General features: G+C 33.2%; 1 protein-coding gene across 3 annotated transcripts; it reads left to right on the top strand.

Moving 5' to 3' along the window:
• The first annotated feature begins 478 nt into the window (after positions 1 to 478).
• Positions 479 to 17,430, top strand: Zranb2 (zinc finger RANBP2-type containing 2). Of its 3 annotated transcripts, XM_027949529.3 has the most exons (11): positions 479 to 587; positions 2,337 to 2,389; positions 2,483 to 2,591; positions 3,747 to 3,829; positions 8,259 to 8,335; positions 9,197 to 9,331; positions 10,387 to 10,556; positions 11,942 to 12,028; positions 13,847 to 14,005; positions 15,038 to 15,112; positions 15,666 to 17,430. In XM_027949529.3, exons 1-10 carry the CDS (start codon positions 532 to 534, stop codon positions 15,069 to 15,071), a joined length of 963 nt encoding a protein of 320 aa, XP_027805330.1. In that variant the 5' UTR covers positions 479 to 531; the 3' UTR covers positions 15,072 to 15,112; positions 15,666 to 17,430. The 3 variants fall into 3 exon arrangements, with proteins under 3 accessions (XP_027805330.1, XP_027805329.1, XP_027805331.1); XM_027949528.3 differs by lacking the exon at positions 15,038 to 15,112; XM_027949530.2 differs by lacking the exon at positions 15,666 to 17,430 and having other exon boundaries at positions 15,042 to 15,112.
• Positions 17,431 to 17,695: the final 265 nt, after the last annotated feature.

Here is a 17,695-nt window from a genome sequence, read left to right as displayed (position 1 = left end):
TTCTAAATGAAAACCCACATGCATAAAGAAAAAAAAAGGTTCTGTCCTTCGTTAAAATAAACTCCAGAAACTTTAACAACCCACTTCACCTCACGCCAAAACAAAGACTAGGTAATGTGCGTTTCCACGCCCCTGTACCGATCACAATCACTTCCGTCTCCGCTTCCCATAGCTCCGCCCACCTAGGCGGAAGTTCCTTTCTTCTGGGTCCTCCCGCCTGTAGGGGGCTCTCCGAAGCTTCTAGTGCCACGAAGGCCTCCTGCCTGGGCTGTCCCAACGGTGCCTGTAAATTTAGCTCTAGAAAAGCTCTTTGCGTTTTAACTTTTCAGCCAGGAAACAATTGCACAGGCATTTTGATCTGTATAATATAGTTCAAACTCAATCTCGGCTGAGTACCCTCATCAGCAAATCCTAACGCAGTGGAGGGCCGGAGTCCGGCGCCGTGGGGACAGCCCCGAGATGCCGAAAGTCCCTGGCCCGCTTCCTCCTGTGAAGACGTAGCTGCGGGTGGCTGTGGTGGTGGCGTCCAAGATGTCGACCAAGAATTTCCGAGTCAGTGACGGGGACTGGATTTGCCCCGACAAAAAGTGAGTTCATGAAGGGACCCGAATTGGGGCCGTACTTATCAGTGAACGCTTTTTTCAGGTCGATTCGGCAATTGCTGTTCCACGAGTTCCTCCCGCTCCTTAAGCCGGGTTAAGGCGGCGAATTGCCGGCTCCCAGGCGGAAAGGAGGCTCCCAGTCCCTTTCTGAGGAATGTCTTTCGGGGACCTTTTGTTTTGGGTTTGTCACCAGCGTTTCTTCGACATTATCTTTCCAAGGTGGTCCCTTTGCATTGCGAGATCACTTACCCTTTCGTCTCTGTACCCCACCCCCTCCCCGGCCAGGTTTCAGAGATAAGGAAATTTCCCCGGTCGTGGCCAGCTCGGTGTTGGATCTCCCCCACGTGACTTTTCCGTGCAGAACTTTATTCTTGTTTGCCGAAAACGTCGCTTTCTTGCTCTCGTCGTTTGCTTCTTCTTTTCTGTATTTTTAATCGTACATTTTCCTTTATACCGTTTTCTCGACTCGATTTCTTTGGTTTGGGAAATTATCATCTTTTCTCTTCAGTTATCTTTAATTTTATGCAAGAATTCAGTTTTTTGTGTTTTTCGAGTCGAAAGGCCTGTATTTTTGCCTGCATCAGCCCTGAAAGACGCCTGACCACGTGTTTTAGTGACTCTGCTTTTTGACATTGTTGCTAAACCCAATGTGATCTATTGAATTGTTTTTAGGCGGATCTTATTGTAGGCACACAAATAGATGTTTCTACTTGGAGACTTCAAAAATATTTAATGCACATTTCATGTTTAAATAAAAATCTTGAATTTTTTCCAGTTACTAAGTTAGCCTTGGATAGTTCATGATAGTGAAGAGCAAAATCTGTTGGACAAACCAGTGTTTAATTCTAGTTTCGTTTTAGACCATCCAAAAAACTGGAGTAGAATTGCTTCCTTGTAGTGAATAGATGGAATAACTTGGTAGTGGATGTAGAAAATGAAATTCAGCATATACTCCTTAATTGGCAGCCATTAATAGTGGTTCAGTGTTAAGATCTGAAGAGACTGAAGTCTAACTCTGATATCAAGTAGAACAGAAAAATTATGTTAGGAATGGAGTTGTTATGTGTGGTAAGACATTGTAGAAAACTTCAAAACATATAGAATAACAAATTTTGACCATTGTGGTGTTGGTCACCTGTGAAATGACAACACCCTCAGATATTTGAGGTAGGACTTTTAAGAGTGAAATGCATACTTCTGTGCATTAAAATATATTTATAAAAAGAGACTATTCTACAGTATGTATAAATACAGGAAACTTTTACAGTGTTTAAAAACACCCCTCCCTTATCGTTTTTTTTTTCCCATTAGATTTTGTATTTCTTGTAAAACTTTTTGCAACATTGTAAATATCTTATTGTTTCCTGTACTAAGATTGTACTTTGATGTTTTTGTTTAAATCTCCCTGATGTCTTCTCAGTAATTACTGAAGCAGAATAAAAATCTCACTTAAGCTTTGCAATGGGCTTTCATTGTAATGGTGTATGCTAATACAAAAATGCCAGGGCAGAAATCCCAAGTGATTTAACCAAGGTCACATAACTGGGTTTTGTTATCCTGTTTTTGTGACTCCCAAGTCACTTTTTCTACAGCTAAATTGTGATTTTATTATAATTAATGTTATTGACATGACAGATGCGAATTCTGAAATCCACAACTTCTGGATAATGTCGTGAGGACACCTTAAACATTCACATGACTTAAATGATTTCTGTAAATGCTTTTTATTTTCAGATGTGGAAATGTAAACTTTGCTAGAAGAACCAGCTGTAATCGATGTGGTCGGGGTAAGTATTTAAAGAAGATTCTATTAACATTATATGTACAGATCGTTTCTGTATCTTCCCCAGATTAATATTGCGTTATTTTTCTATTTTCAGAGAAAACAACTGAAGCAAAAATGATGAAGGCTGGGGGTACTGAAATAGGAAAAACACTTGCAGAAAAGAGCCGAGGCCTATTTAGTGCTAATGACTGGCAGTGTAAAACGTATGTGTTTCAAATTATGGTTCACTCTTCCTGCCATTAATGCATCCAGTCACTCCCTTGTTAATATTACAAACTTATTAATCACATTAACAAGTCAGTGTATCCTTTTAAATTGGAGGTCTTTTGGCTGTTAATCATTTCATCTTGTATAATAAAAGAAATTTTTAAATTTTTTTGCATTTTTAAAATGTAATATTTAAAAATAGTTATTACTATAATGGATTATATATACCAGTAAATAAATGTTTATTATTGAGAAAAAATTCAAAATGTTTTAGTTTTCTATCATTAACGGGAAATGCATCACAAAATTCATTTTGACTATTTAACAAAGTAATTTTAGAATCAGAAGTTGTCTTCCATCAAAAAAATTGTTTTTAATTAGGAAGGATTCTATTGTTAGTTTAAATTTAATTCTGTATTGATTTTCCTGGCTTCCATCTTTTTTTGCTGTGCAGATAAATCCTAGGTATATGGAAGAAGAGTGAATCACTAAAGGGTCTCAGAGAAATACCAGGAATGAACTCAGGGGCACTTAACCACTGAGCCATATCCCCAGCCCCCCCCCCCCCTTTTTTTTTTTAAGTTTTGAGACGGGGTCTCACTGTGTTGCTTAGTACCTTCCTAAGTTGCTGAGGTTGACTTTGAACTTACAATTCTGCTGCCTCAGCCTCCAAGCTGCTAGGATTATAGGCATATGCCACCATGCCTGGCTCACATAAATTTCTGATCCTGTAAAATTTAAATTTGTATTAAGAAATTTTCCTATAGCAGATTAAGTTACTGGATTTGGTAGGTTATGGAGTTCAGTGTTTAAACAGATTAGTAGAGGTGGAAGGGGAATATCAACAAATTAACATCCAAGAGTACGCCCCTAATCATCTTTGAGATGAATTCACAGACTAAAAAATTAGTAGAGCCTTTAATTCAAATTGATAGCACCCAACCCAGGGCTGCAGATTCTCTGTCGTTGACACTTTGTCATTTCACAACTAGTTTTTCTTCATGCTATGTAAATTTTTATTTACATTTTTAGTAAACATTGCTTTATGCTAGTGATTTCATCTTAGTTTTTCTTTTAACGTTGTAGAATGCTAATATTTTTCTAACCTTGTAGCATGACCTTCTGATTTAAATTTTTTTTTATTTCTGTAGTTGCAGTAATGTAAATTGGGCCAGAAGATCAGAGTGTAACATGTGTAATACTCCGAAGTATGCTAAATTAGAAGAAAGAACAGGTAAGATACAACTGTACCAAATGATTTCTAAAGAAGCTAAAAGTTGAATTGACCAGTATATCACCTTTTTGAAAGATTACAGTAATAATTGAGGGTTCTGTCTCTTTTGCCCTAGTGGTTTTTTTTAACTGGGATTTTTTGTTTTCCCTTACAGAAAATTTTTTTTGTTTCATAATTTCACAGTTTATTAAAAAATATAGTGGTAGGGAGTCCTATCCCAACAAGAGGGGTCATTAGTATAGTTCTAGAAATGTTTTTCTACATTTTCCCTCACTGATTCAGATGTTTGTAAATTGGTAATTATAACAGTATTGTCTCCTATTCATGTAATTTTGTAGTACATACAAAAAGGAGAAGGTTTTCCTTCAAACGTAGGTAATAATTCTTGAACTTGACTAAGAATACACTTTCCATAGTGTAGAACTGTCAAAATGCTCATAATTCTTCAGGGGTGGATCTCAGAAGACCACAGGTTGTTTGGATGGTGTTTGGTAATCCTTGGCTAACATAATAATTTACCATTGGCTCTGTTGCAGTGTCATAGTGAAACTTTATCACACAATTTAGTTTTCCCATTATTAGCAACTCCCCCAAACACACTGTCTGTATACTTCTGATTTTATCACTCAACTACTTATGTATCACATAGTCAAGAGCTTCTACATATAATCTCTCAGATTTTTGAGTTAATAAATTACTTGCCTGTTTTTCTCTCTTATTTTGGACCACCTTCACAGTCTCAATTTCTGAGGATCAAGGTGATGAATCTTTTAGACCTATTAGAGCAAACGTTTTTCTTTTATTCCCCTGCCCTTTTTTCAAGTTTATATTTTCACATCTGAGAACATTATGACCTAATGATCCTATATATTTCTTCATTTTCCACCTTCAGTTTTTACATCTTACTCAGCACATGGATTTTGTGATGATTAGGTAGATTAAACTCATAAGACTTCCCTTTTTTTTCCTTCTCTTGCCTATCAAAGTTAGTTTTTCTCCTTAGCATCTCTGGTTCTTCTGTCTTCTGCCTTTCCAGTGCATGTTGGGATTCTTAAAGGTCCATTCTCTAGGCCTTTTCTGTTTTCTAATAATTTTTCTTCACATTCCCAAGTTTTAAGTAACAATTGGCACACCATGGTACCCAAATTTATGTCTCCAACTCAAACTTCTTTGACCAATGTATTCAGCTGCTCATACAGCATTGCCATATAGATATTAGGTTTATGATATCCTAATTGAATGTGAAGAGGACCTGGTCCTCTTCCAGTGGTTTCTTTCTCATGATTTGTTCCACCCACCATAATTGTTACATAAGCCAGAACCCTAAATGTTCTCTGTACCCTAGATAGCTTCTTCATCTCACCCCTCTACCTTTTAAAAAGAAAAAGAAAAAAGCATTTTATATTACTACTGTTAGCAGAAATACCATTATGTCTTGTCATGGAAAAATAGCCACTTAGTAGTCTCTATATACATTTTGATCTATCTATATCATGGCTTCTTTCAAATTTTATTGTAGCAAAAATCTGTAGTTTGTGTTTTATACCTTCTTATTTTCCTTCCTTTCTCAGCTTTTTCATCATTCTGATATCGTAAACCATTTCCATTTCTCTTGTTTTTGCTGGCAACAGTTGAATATGCAAAATAGCTCATTTTCTTGCTCTTCAATTCCTCTTAGCTTATTTGAAATGAAACTGTCATTTCAAGATAAGAGAGCATTGGAACAGGATGTGAATTAAAAACAAACAAGCAAAAAGATGATACACTACCTCTGAAAGTTACTGTCTTAAGCATAATTCCATCATATTATTGTACAGTAATTAATCTCTTGTTTTAGAATTTACCATTATGTAGATTTTTGTCCACTTTTTTAAAAATTGAACTATTAATGATAACTGTATAAAAATAATGTTAATACACTGAAATTTATATTCTTTACAATTGTTTTTTTAACTTCTGAGGTGCTAAATTAACTGTTCAGAGAATAGAATCACAAAAAATTGTTAGAATAATCTTTGTGAAGTATATGTTATATTCATCCTCTTTTCTCTAAGACTTGTACTGTGAGCCTGCCTTTTTTTGGACAGGGTATTGTACTCAGGGGCACTTGACCACCTAGCTACATCCCCAGGCCTATTTTGTATTTTGTTTAGAAACAGGGACTCACTGAGTTGCTTAGGATCTTGGTTGCTTGCAGTCCTCCTGCTTCAGCACTCCTGGGATTACAGGAGTGCACCACGATGCCCAGCTTAAGCTTTCATTTGTGATTACTTATTTTATCTAAGCTCTGATATTATAAAATCTTATAAAGAAATGAAAAAAAAATGGCTGCCTTTGTATTTTAAAGCCTTCTAAAGAAACTAAAAGTTTTTAGATGATAACAGTATTTATCTTTGTTCATTGAAAAAATATTCATAAACCACTGTGCAGTGTACTGTGATCACCTGTTGAGCAAAATAGACATTTGTGCCAAAGATTAAAAGTCCTCTTGAGAAAGTTGTGTTTAAGAAGTAAAAATGAGTTATTCAAATAAGGATGTGAGGAGAATTTACTCAAATAAGAATAGGTTTTGTGAGCTTGAGTGAATTGAGCATATTGGATTAGCTCCTTGTTAGCTTCAGGAAACATTTTAGAAATCAGCAAGACTATGTAAGTCATAGTAAAGAGTTTATATTTCATTCCTCATAGGAAGTATCTAAAGGATATTTAAATAAGGGACTGAAAGGGTTACCGAATTTCAGTGTTGTTACTGATTTGTGGAGAGAGAATTGCACTGGGAAAGTGTCAAGAACCAGAAGTGAGGGCTCGAGATATAGCTCAGTTGGTAGAGTGCTTCCCTTGCCATCATAAGGCCCTGGGTTCAATCCCCAGCAGCACAAAAAAAAAAAAAAAAAGAAGAAGAAGAAGAAGCAAGAGTTTTTGAATATATTACCTGTAGAGTACTAAATCAACAAAATGAAAGAAAGTATGTCACCATTTTTCCAGCTCACCTATTACTGGGCATAAATGACATGACATTTTTCCAACTCATCTATTACTTGATAAAAATGACATGCCCAAGTGTTTTTATGATATGGAGCTACTGTGTTTCCCTTGTGCAGGAAAGAGTTTATGAGTCAGATTTTTCATACAATTAAAACAATATATCTTATCTATGTTGTCAACAGACTAGTTTCTTTTTCTGAGACTTGTATGAGAGAATGAGAAGATAGCATGGTATTTGCTGTGATATTCATTGTAAAACAAAATTACCTACATGAGTTAAATTAATCTTACTGTAATTTAATCTTCAGCTTTCTACATATTTGCCAAATTTTCACTTTTATAATACTAAAGGTGAACAGAGAACTCCACTAAAAGCCTAACTCCTTGGTTTTAAATAGGATTGTTTTTAATATTTTTACATGCTTCCATATATGAATTATCCTGTCCATTTGAACAAGGACTTATTTGCACTGATGACAATTATATTGTAATATCAAACTTGTTCAGTTGCTCTATTTTTCTTCTATAAATTTTTGCCTATCTAGATCATGTGGTTTTTAAGAAGAGTTTCATCTTTCCTAACTTTTTATTGATATAAAGTATAATGAAAAAAAGAGACGCTGTATTGATGTTATTTTCTTTCAGAAAGTAAAACTTGGAAGTGTCTTTTTTTCTTTAATGGCCACAACTGATAAATTTAAAGTCATCTTTGTGGGCTCATGAAGTTCGTAAATCTGAGAATCATTGGCCTTGTGTACTGGTATTGTTCTGAAATACCTAACAAGTTAGATTGTGTTATTCTTCATTACCTCTTTGTCATGAGGGAAGACTTATTCAAAATTTCTTATCTCACTTTTTCTAAAAGTAGCTCATTTCTTACTCTAGTTTGTTTTAAGCTTATGTCAAAATGTGCCAAGTTGTAAGCATTAGTTGAATATCAAAATAGGGGTTTGCTAATCTTAATTACTTTATAATAAAATAGATTTAATTTGAAGCTTTACTAGTTATTTCAGAAACCTGAATAACTTTTAATTGTGAACTAAAAAGAATTATGTAGACAAAAATTAAACCAAAGCCATAGGGTGACCTTTATCATTTTATTGTATTTGCCTGTATAAATTAGGAATTTTCCAAGCTCTAGTTAGTGGATCACTACATTTTAGCTCAGCAGTATCAAAAGATTTAAGCTTTGTGGAACTGATAGACAGTGATATTAAGTCCTTGATTCTTATTGAAACGGAAATATAGCAGTTTGACTTTAAACTGAGTTATATCTAACTTTGAGACTGTTCTTTGTGGTTATTCTTAACTTGCTTTTAAAAGACTAATAATTTATATGGATAGGCAACTGCCATTGATTGGAATTTCTTTTTCCTGTTTGGAAGTGATATGGGTATGTTTTTGTTACTTGAATTGTCAACAGTTTATGTGCTCTCTTTTTTAGGATACGGTGGTGGTTTTAATGAAAGAGAAAATGTTGAATATATAGAAAGAGAAGAATCTGATGGAGAATATGATGAAGTAAGCTGGATATGGTTGTGTGGTTTAAATACAAATTAGGAAAATATGTTGTCTTCAGGAGAATGTTTTTAAATACAAGTTGAGTCTTTTCCAGCAATTTATGTGTTGGTGAGGATGTGGGGGAAAAGGCATACTCACACATGGCTGGTGGGACTGCAGATTGGTGCAGCCAATATGGAAAGCAGTATGATGATTCCTTGGAACTGGGATTGTAACCACCATTTGACCCAGCTATCCCTCTCCTTGGTCTATACCCAAAGGACTTAAAAACAGCATACTACAGGGACACAGCCATATCAATGTTTATAGCAGCACAGTTCACAATAGCTAAACTGGAACCAACCTAGATGCCCTTCAGTAGATGAATAGATTAAAAAAAAAAGTGGCATATATACACAATGGAACATTATTCAGCAATAAAAGAGAATAAAATCATGGCATTTGCAGGTAAATGGATTTTTTTGCCAATCCCCAAAAAACAAATGCCAAATGTTTTCTCTGATAGAAGTATGCTGATTGGTAATGGGTTTGGAAGGGGAAGCATGGGAGGAATAGACAAACTCTAGATAGGACAGAGGGGTGGAAGGGGTGGGAGGGGGGGCAGGGCTTACGGTGATGGTGGAATGTGATGGGTATCATTATCCAAAGTACATGAATTGGAGTGAATATATACTTTGTATACATCCAGAGGTATGAAAAGTTGTGTTCTATATGTGTAATGTGAATTATAACTCATTCTGTCATATATAAAAATAAAGAAATTATAAGATATAAATATTATATATATATAAAGATAATTTTTAAAAAAAACATTAATGCACTTTCAGTGCACTGAAATATTTTGAAACTGTTTTTCTCTAGTTTGGACGTAAAAAGAAAAAATACAGAGGAAAGGCAGTTGGTCCTGCCTCTATATTAAAGGAAGTCGAAGATAAAGAATCAGAGGGAGAAGAAGAGGATGAGGATGAAGATCTTTCTAAATATAAATTAGATGAGGTAAATAATTTCCATGTCCTATTTTCCATTTGTCTTATTTGAACTATTACATAAACAGGAATGCATTTTGACAATCTTGGGGCCTTGACAAAGATATAGTCTCATAAAGGTTTTAGTTTCTACTCTGCCACACAGTTTTTGTTTTTTAAGATAAAATAGTGACCAAGAAAGAACCACCCCTCTCTTATTAAATTCTAGAGAAGAGCAGATGTAAATGACCAAGATACTAATAAAGCTATGAAGACACATGATACGATCACATTAAGAAGACTACTTTGGTTTCAGGGGTGATTTATGAGAAGGTAAAATTTGAGCTGAGACTTAAATGATATGAGGGAGCCAGTAAAAAGAGGTGGGATGAGAGCAGATTCAGAACAGCAGATAGTTTCTGTTGAGTAGAAAACAAACCAGACATTAAAAATTCATATGTAGACCACTGTTCTTAGAATAGAAAGAATGATGAAGACAGCACCTGCTTCATTCTGATATTCTGTGGGGCCAGATGGTAAGTTTTAGTTTGGCTGTTTGGTCCAGATTCGGGGTACTTTGAAGGCTGATCATAAGAGGTCCTAGAATGCAAGTGTTCCAGAAACAAATGAGTTGTGTTTATCTGACCTGTTCTTCAGGATGAGAAGTGTTAATATATTGAGATATTGAAGTACCAAAATGTACTTCAAGAATTAGACTAGCTGAGAGTTACTGTGATATTCTAGAGAAAAAAGGATCTAAGTTCTGACCTAAAGACTAAAGGGTACTAGACTCTGGGACTTCTGTTTATGAAGTAGAATTGAATGTTTTTCATAACTAACATGGTAATATATTGTGATAGAAAAAGAGGAAACGAGTATAACTTCCAGGTTTACACCTATCTAGCCTATCTATCTGATTAGCTGAATGAGAAATAGAATAGGTATATTTCAGAATTTGAGAATGAATTTACTTTGAGATTCAAGTGCTTATATCCATATGCAGATGTCCAGGATGTGAACCTATTCATTTTTCCTAGTAGGTAGCATTAATATCTAAATGTCTAAATATAAATGAATTTTTGTTAGGATGAGGATGAAGATGATGCTGATCTCTCAAAATATAATCTTGATGCCAGTGAAGAAGAAGATAGTAATAAAAAGAAATCTAATAGACGAAGTCGCTCAAAGTCTCGATCTTCACATTCACGATCTTCATCACGCTCATCCTCCCCCTCAAGTTCAAGGTCTAGGTCCAGGTAAACGGGTACAGGTCAAGGGTAACACCAGTCAAAATGTCAGTATCTAACTTCTTTATTTATAAATTTCAATTTCTTTTTAATTAAATAAGCTTTTTATTTAAAAGATCGTTCAAGTCACCTTTTAAAACACTTTTTACCCTGGTGCCATGTAGATGCATACTGTCTACTGTTTTAAGAAATGCGAAATCTTTAATATGAAACCTTTAATGTTTTAGCATTCTGACTTTTTAAAATAAACTTAAAAATTCAACTAAATTATGACATACAGTGATATTTAAATATCTAAATAGCTTACATTTAGAAATGTTTAGGTTCAGTGAAGGGTTATTATTTCAGGATATTAAAGGTTAGTATAGAGAGTATTCTGAGCATTGAAATCATAGTTACACAATTTTTGGTAATCTTTTGATATCAGTATTCTGCATAAAGAACAAGATCCGCCGTATTAGTTCAGTGACTTAGTGTTTATCACTTGGTTGTCCAGGAATAAAGTAGAGGATTCAGTTGGTGTTGTACTTAAATATTCTTTTGTTTGGTAGTGTAAAATGCATATTCTGTAATTATAGTTCGCAATAAAAATAAAACTTTGGCTGAGAAAAAGAAGTGCCTTAAATAAACAGCATTCTTTTGAAAAAAAATTCTATTCACAGTTAAGTAATACTGTGGACAATGAATTTTAATCGTATTTAGGAATGAAGTATTAGCTAACAAGTTCTTAATAGTTACCTATTTATTTAATACTATAAAGCTTAGTAGCATAAAATAAGTGATTATAAAGTAATTTTGAAATAAAATATAGTAGTCTGTTATTTACAACTTTAAGAATTCAGATGTACCATATTTTCTTTTGTGTCATTTTTCAGTATTGTAAATAACAATGGCAGGATTGTTATGAATTTTTCTTTTAATTCTCTAAACGGAGTAAGTAGAAAAACAGGAATCAAAATATGTATATTCCAACATTTAAAGCTTCATGCTAGCTAGGCTACAAAGAAATAGGAGTTTCATAAATAATAGTGGTAGGAACATTCTCGAAATTAAATACATATTGTAACATTCTATTTTCCTGTATATATTAGTCCTGGGTGGCTTCTAATAAATTATTTGTGAGCATAAAAGTATTTGTCGTTTTTCTAGTAATATGGTGGTGCTCTGTGTTTACAACCTAGTGGTTTTAGTGCAGTTTTATCAGGTTTGAAAAGTGATAGTTAATTTTTTAAGTAATATTTTTTATTAAAACCAAAAATTTTGGAAATCTTAATTTCATATATTTATGTTTTATATGAAAATGAACTCTAATGTATGTCTTTCTTTCAGTGTTCATATCACAGAGATCAATTAAGTGGTCCTGGAAAAAAAAAAATGCTTCCATGTTGTTCCAGGTCCCGTTCAAGAAGTTCTTCCAGTTCGCAGTCAAGATCTCGTTCCAGTTCCAGAGAACGTTCGAGATCTCGTGGGTCGAAATCAAGGTGAATGAGGTAGCATCTCTCTGTACAACAGAGAGAAAAATATTTAAAGGCTGCAGAAGGTGTTGCTGCTTTTCTCTCTTATTTTGCTTCTACTTGTTAATTTTATTTTAGCATTAGAAACTAATGCGCTTGCCTTGGCTTAATTTTCTTACCATGAAATGTTTCCATTGCCAGCCGTGTGCCAAGACATTCCCATGATTGAATTAAGGTGGCTGTTTCCCATTATTGCAGAGTTTGTTATTTTTGTCCTAAGATTTAATAAAGTAGGAAGATGAAGTCAAATCTTATCATCACACCACTACTAGTATTTGATTTCCTTTGCAGTAGTGTTCAAATAAAATTAATACGCAAAAGAAAAGTTTGTTATTAAAAGGAAGAAAAATAATCTTGTCTCAAAACAGGATTTGTTTTGCAAGGCAAATATTTATAGAAAAAGCTTTGCCATTTGTCAGATAAAGTTTCTACAGAGTACTGTGTACATTTTTTTTATTTCTAATTTTAAATAGTATTATAAACAGTATTGTTAGAACAGACACCTGTCTTAAAACTAACTCAGGTAGTATGATTAGTTAGTTTAGGCAGGATGAAGTCTTAAGTAAGCATTGCTATGAACTTTCAAGTTGCATTTGGTCAAACCTGTAGAGAGAGCAGTCTGTAGGAGCTCTCTTGAAAGGTTTTTCTGTACTGGATAAAATACACTACCTTTGTTTTTACTAAAGGCATTTAAGGTAAATAAGAAAACTGCTGAAATCCCACTGAAGTTTAATAATGGCTATTTTGGTAAACATAATTAATTGGTGTTAGTTTGAGTCAGATCTTGTAGTTCAAATGAAGTTAATCGTTAAAGAGAAAAGAATAACATGCACACTTGTATTGAGCACCCCCCCCAAAAAAAAAGTAAATGCATTTTCTTATTATGTATTAGTATTCTAGTCCTTTATTTTAGTACTTAAATGAATATCTGTAAATTTTGATATTCCCTTTGGGAAACACTATAAGATTTATAGAACAGCCTTTATATTCTATTTAAACATTATTCTTTGCTCGTAACTTTCCAAAGAATTCTCCTTTTGGGCTTTCTGGTTTTATTTTAAGCCCAAAGGTGAATTTTTTGGGAAGTTTGAGCTAAATTCCTTCAAACTATGTAAATGAAGAAAAAAGTTTTGCACTTAAATATTGTACATTTACTTCTGCCTGAAACATGTGAATGTCAACACTTCATATTTCATGAATAGTGGTACTTTCATAAATATATATTATAAATGTAAATCAAGTTTTAAAGTTACTCATTTTTATTTGGATTTTTAGCAGTTTACTACAATTACTGTTCGTTCTTGTTTCTGTACCATATTTCTCATATAGCAGCTTAACTTATGAGTTGCTTAATTCCATAAAGAATTGTTTTGTTTGTTTTCCTTGGGAATTTGTACTTAGCATACATACTCTCTCCCCGCATGGAAGAGTGTAATTTCTAAACATGTCACACAGTTGCAGTTATCTGCTAAATTTACTATTTATATGTTTTAAATTAAAAATCTTATGTAGAAAAAAGTTAAATTCTTTATTAATACTATAATGCTGGTTTTAATTACAAATAATGAGTATGTGGGCTTTTAAAGAGAGATGAAATTAAAATAACTAATATTTAAATAGAGTATTTTCATATTCATCCAGAAGTCTTCTGTTGAGTAAGCAGTAAGTATTCTTTCATATAAAATTTTCATAGTTGTTATAAATCCTGTTTATTTTTGGAAACTGAACAATCTTCTTCATTTCTTCTTTTAATGAAATGTTTGATTTGTTTCTCAACCAATGAAGATCCAGCTCCAGGTCCCACAGGGGCTCTTCTTCCCCACGAAAAAGATCTTATTCAAGTTCATCATCTTCTCCTGAGAGGAACAGAAAGAGAAGTCGTTCTAGATCTTCTTCACCTGGTGATCGCAAAAAAAGACGAACAAGATCACGGTCACCTGAAAGGTTTGGGTTTCTGTAGAAATAAGAATGGGTGTTCTTAAGTATATTTAATAGATAAGCTAGACTTCCTAGTCAGGGGTTAGATTCCCGTCTCCTTTGTTCCACCTTTAAATTATACTTTCCGTCTTTAAATTTTAAAAACATCACTTTGTTTAGTCTTATACTTTGATCAAGTTGTTTAGAATATAGATCAAACTATTCTTAGATCATTTTGTTTAAATTTTTATTTCCCTGTATAATATTATAGCCAGCTCTCGGTTATTTTTTTTTTTTAAAGATTGCAGTTCAGAGTTGTATGTTGAAATAATTTATGGGTTGATTTTTTGTAATTTATGATATTTTAAATTAAATTTTAGAACTGATAGGAATTCTAGGACATCTAATAAAATTAACTTTCAGATCATTAGGAATCTGTCTTTAAATATGTATAAATGCATTACCATAGCAAATTGTTTCATGCCCTTCATCTATAAGGAAGTTGTTCCTTATAGCTAATAAATTTTTCATCTTGCTGTCCAAAACCATACTTTTTTAGAAGAACCTTTACTGGGTTACTTGTCTTTTTGATATTTTTAAAATTTGGAAAGTGCAATTATCTGTCAGCCTTTTCTGCAACAGGCTAAATTACTCAGTTTCATTTGCTCTTTTGGTTCTTAGTGTCTAATTATATAATCATTTAATGACTTCATTTGTATTCTTTGCTAATTTTCCATATCCTCTTAGCTTGTGAAAATAAGGATTATGTAAAGTCTCTTATATTTGGGTTCGATAGTAGGATTATCTCATTCCTAGATACATTTCTACTTGTACAGAATGCTTAGTTTTGCTTCTTCACATTTTAAAGTTTAGATACTAGATTACACACAATTAGTCTTAGTTCTGTGCATTTGTTTCTTTGTAAGAAAATTACTCTGTACTTGAGTGGAATTCCTTCTGTTGCTTTCTTACCACTTCTGCAAATTTTATCTTAGCCACATATAATCCCCCTAGTTTGTTGTCATCTAAACTTAATGAACATGTTCTCTATTCCATAAGCCAGGTGATTGGTGAAAACACTAAACAACCCTGAGCCCAGGGCCAACCCCTTCGGAACACCACTACTTTACCCAGGTTGATATTGACTTATTCATATTAGCTGCATGAATATAACACTATAACTAATTGTACAATCATCTTGTGTGACCTCAATTTCCAAAATTTAATTATTTATGAGTATATTTATTCCTACACAATTGGAAGCCTTGCTATATTGGTTTTACATATAGACTTATTACACTTTCTATAGTGTATCACAGAGATTGGTGTAGTCACACTTCATTAGCAAGTTTATAAGTCTGTTGTACAATATCTGTTTATATGCATTTTTGCAAGGCTTCTCTTCATCACCTTAAATAATTGAGAGGTGGCTATATTTTGGAATAAGAAGATATTTCTCAATTATAGAGTTTTAAATTACGGTTATACCATTTCTAGGCTCACATCCAAAGTCTGTAAACACCAGATTATCTTATGTATGTAAGTTTACATATTAGTTTTTAATTATTCCTTTTTCTAGCATCAAGGTGTTTAAATTTTTTGTTGTTGTTGCTTTTACAATCTTAATGAATGCTAAAATACAGATCTAGTTTACTAGATTACCTGCTTTGTCCATTATGTCTTACAGGCGCCACAGGTCATCTTCTGGATCGTCCCATTCTGGTTCCCGTTCAAGTTCAAAAAAGAAATAATGTATTAAAAATTACATCTTAAAAAAAATATCCAGTACAGTGCATGAAGCATATTTTTTAAGAAGTTGATGTCTTACTTGGTCAGAAGTGCTAAATCTGCTAGTAGAGGTGCATGCCTTTATTGCTTTTCAGAATAATACAACTGTGTTTATTTGTGAAATTAAAAGTAAATTGCATTTTAAGCCATAATGTCCCAAAATAGATGGTCTATTATTCATTATTTACAACCATTTGCTTCATTTAAAACCATCTCAGCATAACAAAGTACCTTTGTTTCCTAATTTAAATACTTATTTCTAAATATATTCTGTCTGTTGGCTAAGACAGGATTAAGTAGGCTTGCCTGTACCTTGGGCATAGAGGCAAGAGTGGTAAACTCATTGGAAACAACCTTTTTAATGTTGTTATTAACCTATATCAGTAATTCTTACCAGGACAAGTTTAAGTTGTAAAGCAGCCTACTGGAAACTTCTTTATTTGAAATTCGCTATGCTGAGGGTGCCTTAGAATCATTGTCTCTCTTTATGCAGCTTCACACCAGTTTTGCACCACCACATTTATGCAAAAGAATCTTGTGATTTGAAGAAGGAGAAAGGTGGTGTTCATTTCCTTTATGAACCATATTGGGGCAAGAAAGTCCAGTTCATCTGTTCTCTACTAATATGGTTGCCTGATTTTTTTTTTTTATCTCAAAATGTTTGTCTCAAAAGTTTAAGAGGCTTTGTGTGATATCCTTTAAAGATCTAGTATCAAATATGATAGGGTAGAAAAGGCTAAATCATAGTTAATGAGCAAATTAAAGAAAGCTTTTGAACTGTATATCCCTTTCAATGAAAGACCAACAGAGACATTGTGAATTCAAATATTTGCCTTGATGTTTAAGCACATTACATAAAATTTTCTTCTGGATAACAAGTGAGTGCTTATTTCTGCATGATATAAGCAAAATTTTATTTTTTTTCCTATTCACTTGAAATAACTTATGGCTTAAAATGCTCTTAGCGTTTTGTTTCTCAGAATTAAAATCTGGTCACTTGAGCTCTATTTGGTTTTCTGGTTTAAAAAAGGTTTCTCTTAACAGTGTCTTCAGTGACAATGCAAGGTAAGTATTAAAGGAAATCAAAAATTGTGCTTGGGGGCTTTTTGTTATGGGATACTGCTTTTGTTTTTGTTTCTGTTTTTGTTTTTTCTTTTTCCTTAACATTGTCTGCTGCAATTTAAATAAAATTTTAAACATTTTAAGGTATTTAGTAGACAGACCAAACAAAATTACATTTGTTTATTTTAAATGTTTTTCTCTTCAACCAATCTAAAAACAAAATACCTTATGTAGAAATATTTTCATAATATTTTTACTACAAGCTTTCCCATGTTTTTTATGTCTTAATTTTCCTTGCTACGTTTACTGTAGGTTGCACAAGAATTTTACTCTCTTGTAATTGTGCCTCAGACTTTTTGGAAGTCCACCTTCTAAATTGCCCAGATGATGATCTAGATTCTACATGTTACATTGGTTTATTCTTGTGCTCTCTTGTATTTAAAACTTTGGCTGTACTAAGCAAATGCAAGGTTATAAATTTAGCTAATAGGAGTTTACAGACAATTCAAATGATTATGATTTCTTGGTTTAACTGAGCTGTACTAGTTCATTTCATAAGGAAATGATGCTGTAGACAAATGTAAATAAAGTCTGTGAGTCAAGCATCAAGTGTGGTGTTTGTTAGAAATTTCAGATTTTTAAGCTATGATCTAATGTTTGTTTTTAGGAAAAAAGTTTCTTTTAATTTTTCAGTTTTTAAACTCTTTATATTCATGTTTTTATATGAGTGCTTGGTTTAAAAGAGATTGTTACAGCTTTATGTACTTGTGACTTTCAGAGAGCTCTCAAATTAGTTGAATACTTTCTGCCAGAACATTACACATCTTTATTACCTATGGTAAAACAAAATGTTAATAGTGTGCTTCC

The sequence above is a fragment of the Marmota flaviventris genome, chromosome 10 (assembly GCF_047511675.1).
Source record: "Marmota flaviventris isolate mMarFla1 chromosome 10, mMarFla1.hap1, whole genome shotgun sequence".
In the NCBI taxonomy this organism is placed as follows: domain Eukaryota; kingdom Metazoa; phylum Chordata; class Mammalia; order Rodentia; family Sciuridae; genus Marmota; species Marmota flaviventris.
The sequence above is the reverse complement of the archived record's forward strand: the minus strand, read 5'-3'. Positions and strand labels throughout refer to the sequence as shown.